This window comes from Galeopterus variegatus, unplaced genomic scaffold (genome assembly GCF_000696425.1).
Source record: "Galeopterus variegatus unplaced genomic scaffold, G_variegatus-3.0.2 Scaffold1866, whole genome shotgun sequence".
NCBI classification, from domain to species: Eukaryota; Metazoa; Chordata; class Mammalia; order Dermoptera; family Cynocephalidae; genus Galeopterus; species Galeopterus variegatus.
In genome coordinates this window covers 126783-132461 of record NW_007727977.1, presented here as the reverse complement: position 1 = coordinate 132461, position 5679 = coordinate 126783, and the positions used below count along the sequence as shown (strand labels likewise).

The 5679-nt window shown below is 42.0% G+C and overlaps 1 protein-coding gene across 1 annotated transcript in view; it reads right to left on the bottom strand.

The window, feature by feature from the left end:
* BRCA2 (breast cancer 2, early onset) overlaps window positions 1–5679 on the bottom strand; it is an 82817-nt gene that overhangs the window by 60416 nt on the left and 16722 nt on the right. Inside the window, exon 9 of the mRNA XM_008579365.1 lies at window positions 618–1724. Within this exon, the coding sequence (XP_008577587.1) occupies window positions 618–1724 (1107 nt within the window). The remainder of the gene's footprint in view (window positions 1–617; window positions 1725–5679) is intronic.

Below are 5679 nucleotides of genomic sequence, written 5' to 3'. Positions count from 1 at the left end.
CGGGCCGCTCACTGGCTGAGCGCGGTGCGGGCGCAACACCGAGGGTTGCGATGCCATTGCCGGTCCCCGGTACGGGCGGGACACCGAGGGTTGCGATCCCGTGGCCGGTCCCGGGCCGGTACGGGCGCAACACTGAGGGTTGCGATCCGTTGCTGGTCACGAAAAAAGACAAAAAGGAAAAAAAAAAAAAAAAAATAGAATACAGGTTTTTGGGGCCGGCCAGGTGGCGCACTGCTGTAGTGCGCCGCTTGGGAAGCACGGAGGCGCTCCCGCCAAGGGTTCGGATCCCATGTGGAGACCAGTTCCCGCTCACTGGCTGAGCGAGGTGCGGGGGCAACGCCGGGGGTTGCGATCCCGTGGCCGGTCCCGGGCCGGTACGGGCGCAACACTGAGGGTTGCGATCCGTTGCTGGTCACGAAAAAAGACAAAAAGGAAAAAAAAAAAAATAGAATACAGGTTTTTAAAAAACCAGAAAAAAAAAAAAACCCTACAGAATTAAAGCAAATAGTATGTTTTTAAAGAAGATTAAAGAAATTCACATATTCAAATAAGAGAACTTATCACCATAAAACTATTTGCACTATTCACCCACACACATACACAAACAAAAGAGGTACCTGAATCCGTATTTGTAAATGTAGGGGGTGTGTCAAAAGCATTTGCTTCAAACTGGGCTGAAGGATTAGTTAGTTCTGATTCTTGGTCTTTCTGTATTTTTTTTCCTAGAAAAGATGATTCATAATTTATAGCATAAATAAACTTTTTTGTTTTTTTTTTCAAAGTGGATATTAAACCTGTATTCTTCAAAGTGACAGAAGTATGTGTGACAGTGGCTGGCCAACTTCCATTATCAGTTGAACTCTGACATAAAGGATCCTTTTTCTGTGCGCAAACAGCACGTATTTCCAATCCACTTTCAGAGGCTTCAATTTCTTCTTTAAAGTTTGGATCAGTCACATTACCTGAGAAAACTGCACTGAAAGTCTCTTCAGGTGATTCTCTTATCCTGAATATAGACTTTTTGATACCCTGAAATGGAGAAGCTATTGGAGAAGTTCTAGATATTGCCTGCTTTACCCCAAGAACAGAGTCCTCATGAGACTGAAGACACTGCCCTTCATTTCTTTTATGAATCATTGTTTCCTCATGTAATATCTTCTCTGATTTTGGTAGACTAGAAATATGTTGCAAAGAATCTTCTGAGGTAATAAAGTTGGTATATTCTTTACCTATGTCTATTATGTTTTTTTCTGAATTATTTTGATCACAAGAAGAAATATGCAGTAGGGGTGTTTTCTCCATCTGAGTTCCATTTAGACCTGAGAGGGTTAGCTGAGACCATTCAGAGACTGAAGGTAGCACAATCTCCTTGGACATTTTGTCACTTCCATTCCCAAAAGGCTTCTGATTTGTTACATTTGAATCTAATGGATCACTGTCTTTTGGTTCCATTTCAGATAAAAATGAATGTTTATTTCCTTTCATTTGCTTTTTAGCTTCTTCATAGTCATCAGTTTTTGTTTCATGGAAAATTCTTTTCCTAGTCCTCCCAGTTCTTATTTTTTGTAGATTTCCTATTCTATACTTAGAAAAACTATCTTCTTCAGAAATATCTGCAACTGTTTCATGTACTTCATCTTCTAGGACATCTGGCATTGACCTTCCAAAGTGGTCTTTGCAACCATTCACTTTACCAAATGAATTTCCCAATATTTTCTCCAGTCCTGTTAAAATTTAAAACAGAAGCACATTAATAAACTTTTATAAAACCACATAATTCATATTATTCTCACAACTTTTCCTGTAGAAACAGTACATATTACATAATTCAGCTTTTACAGGGTTATTCTGAGCACTAATTTTTTTTTTTTTTTGGTTAGTTACCCTTTGCAGTGGATTGAATTGTGTCCTCCCAAAGTTTAATGTGTTGAAGGCTTGGTCCCACTGTGACAGTGTTAAGAGAGTGGGAAATCCTATTACAGTAATTGAAAGGTGGGGCCTTGAAGAGAAGATTTGATTGTAAGGACCCTGCTGTAAGAGAATAATCTAAGTGATTCATTTTCAGAAATAATTCAGGCCCGGTCTGAAAGCTGTCTGACTGGTCCAGCCCATTCCTGGGGGGTTGCTGAACAGATAAAGTTCTTGAGATCACAATGAGTTACGAGCCCTTTATTGTTCTCTTCCTTCCCTAGTGTTTCTTCTTTCACAGGGTTTCAGTGGGCCTTTTTGATGGGCTTGTCCCTGAGTGCTCAGACAAAGAAATTTTTTATAAGCGGGTAGTAAATCGGGTAATGTTAGATGTGCACCCTGTAGTACTATCAGCCAATGAAGAGGTGGGGGCAGGGACTTGTGTGCTAGGGAATAAATTGCTTGCTACAGCCCTTTTCCGTGTGTCTGCCCTTCAGACACCTGAAACTTGCAAGGCCGTAATTAAAGTCTTGCTTTGCTGTACCGCGTGTCTCCATGTCCATCGTTTGGCCTTGGACAGGTGAGGACATTTCTCACACCTGCCATAATGAACGGTTTAATGGTGGTCATGGACATGGTTCTGAGGGCTTTAAGAGTGTGTGAGAAGTTCTCTATCTCTGCTCCCACCATCTTGCAATGTGATACTTTGTGTCACCACCAAAGAAGACCCTCACCAGATGTGTTCCCTAGATTTTGGACTTCCCAGACTCTGAAACTGTAAGCAATTTTGTTTTCTTACAAACAGCCCAGTTTCAGATACTTTGTTATAAGCAACAGAAACGGACAATACACCTTCTTCGGGTAGAGCCCGATTCCAATGTACCCAAAGCAGTTTATTCATTTTTTTTTTTGTCTTTTTCCGAGTCCGGCAACGGATCGCAACCCTCAGTGTCGCCCCCGTACCGGACCGGGGACCGGCAACGGGATCGCAACCCTCGGTGTTGCTCCCATGCCTCGCTCAGCCAGTGAGCGGGAACCGGTCGGCATGCGGGATCCGAACCCTCGGGCGGGAGCGCCGCCGCGCTTCCCAAGCAGCGCACTATCCAGTGCGCCACCGGGCCGGCCCAAAGCAGTTTATTCATAATCCAATCTATAATAATCTTTCTTTACCAACTCTACACAAGCAAAACTCACCTAATCCTACTATGTATATAACTTGATATTTTAAGACCTATCAAACCAGATGGTCCAAATCAATTTTGTGGCTCTACAACAACTGAGAGTAAAATCTGATTTTATGTTAAACTAAGTTTGAAATAAAGGTCTCTTCGGAATTAGTGAACTATAACCTCATTTGATGTGCAGACTGTTAACTTACTCTTGTAACAAGTAGCCGAGTCTCAGCCAATCACAGGCAGCCAACTGTTCAAACAGGATTCAAGTAAGGCAAACATCCACCTGTAACCAATCTAGCTGTTTCTGTACTCACTTTTTTTTTTTTTCTGACTGGTACTCAGCACGGTGTTGTCCGTACCACGCTCAGCCAGAGTGCACCGGCCACCCCTATATAGGATCCGAACCCACAGCCTTGGTGCTACCAGTGCCACACTCTCCCGAGTGAGCCACGGAGCTGGACCTCTGTACCTCACTTTCATTTTCTGTATGTCACTTTCCTTTTTCTGTCCATCAATGTTATCAGACCATGTGGCAGCCCTGGAGTTGCTCTGATCCTATTCTGGTTCTGGAGGCTGCCCAATCTGCAAATCATTCTTTGCTCAATTAAACTCTGTTAAATTTAATTTGTCTAAAGTTTTTCTTTTAGCAGATGGAGTTACAAGTGGGATCTGAAGTACAGCTTCCAACAACCCCCAGGAGCATCAAATGATCAAGCAAGGTACCCATAGGGGCCATTTATGTCCACTGTTCTCCCACAGCACCTGAGGATTGTGGGTAAGTTCCTTCTCAAATTCTGAAGCTCCACGAATTTGTGTTTTCAACTATGTGAGTTTGGGCAAATGTTTATCAACACTGGGTCTGGAAGTCATGGCAGAAACTAGACTGGGTCCAGAATTGGACTGGATCCGATAATTAACTGTATTGGATCCAATTAGAGGCCTCAGACAAAAACTGGCAGTAAATGGCAATTACTGCAGGGGGTGCGAACTTCAACTTTCAGAAACTCTCAGGGATTTTTGTGCTTTGTCTTCTTCATTTCTTTTCTTGCATGCTTAGATAGAGAAAAATCATTGGCTAAGTTGATCAAGGGGATCTTAGAGCCAAGATTTAATATAAGAATGGGATCCTTAATTTCTGAAGAACTGAGTACTTCACCTTCCAGCTATGCCTATCTTAGGTCCCAGAAGCAGCAAATACTTACGGATGGTGAAATCTTTCTAAAGAGAACTTAAAGTTACAGTGGAACGTTCCAAATGAACACTGCACTTTAAGAAGCACATTAAAAAAATGAGGGTTCCTGAATTAAGCTCACCCAGAGATACTTACTGATGTGCAGAAGCTTCTAAAAAGATTTCAAAATATTTATTGCTTCTTTTAAAAGACTCTTTACAAAAGGTGGGGGGGGGGGAAGCTTAAGCAAATACTTGATTAAAATAATCAAATCTGTTAACCTCTTGGCTCAGCTAATATCCATCAAAAGGCGAAAAGAAAGCTGGATAAAGTGTTTATAAAAGGTAGGCCCTCATGTAAAGTAGCCTTGCTTATTTTTCAGAGCTATCCATGCTGAGTCAAGGTATAGAGAATGCTTTCTTTGCCTTATTTGTTCATGGGCTCCACCCTGAACTAAGTAATTTTAGCTAAGAATCAGAAGCTAAGTTAAAAAGACTGCTTATTGACCCAAATCAGTCTCTAAAATACACCTTTCTGACATTTAGCTGGCTATTTTGAAACCATTTTGCAAAAGAAATTTATTATAAAGGAAATCTCCATTTGTAAGGGTGTCTGCTTCCCTGCACCAGGAAGAGGAAGAGAACTGAATCACTAAAAACTCCTACAGTGAAAAAATGCATTAGTTTAAATATACATAACAAGCCTTATCCTTTGTTTAAGGTGCTTTTCCTGACCATCTTGTCTTAACTGGGTCTTTACCTACATCTGCTTTCCTTGGTTTGGGTAAATGCTGTTTCTTATGGTGTTTAGGCCTGAAGTCTCAACTCTGTGCTTTTAAGATGTACATTTTCTATACTGTTTTACCTAAGTTATCCCTTTGAAACCGCAAATTTAGGGTAAAAAATTCTAGATGATTATTACAAATAGGATAAGTAAAGCAGAAAGTGATGAGGTTAAAACAAAGACTAAATCTATCGAAGGCTGGATGGATCAGAGGGACCCCTGTGGTCTCCCAACGTTACAGGACTCCTGACCAGTCCACTCTACTTACCCCAGTTTACAGAAATTTTAAAAAGTCAGAAGGCAGAAATTATAATGAGCAAACTAGCTAACAAACACTTAGGGCAATAATCAGACAGGTCAATTAAGAAAAGGGAAAAGGAGGGCCGGCCCGGTGGCGCACTGCTACAGTGTGCTGCTTGGGAGTGTGGCGACGCTCCCGCCGAGGGTTCAGATCCCACATACAGACTGGCCGCTCACTGGCTGGGCGAGGGGCGGGCGCAACACCGAGGGTTGCGATCCCGTTGCCATTGCCGGTCCCGGTCCGGTATGGGCGCGACAATGAGAGTTGCGATCCGTTGCCGGTCACGAAAAAAGACAAAAAGACAAAAAAAAAAAAAAAAAAAAAAAAAAAAAAAAAAAAAA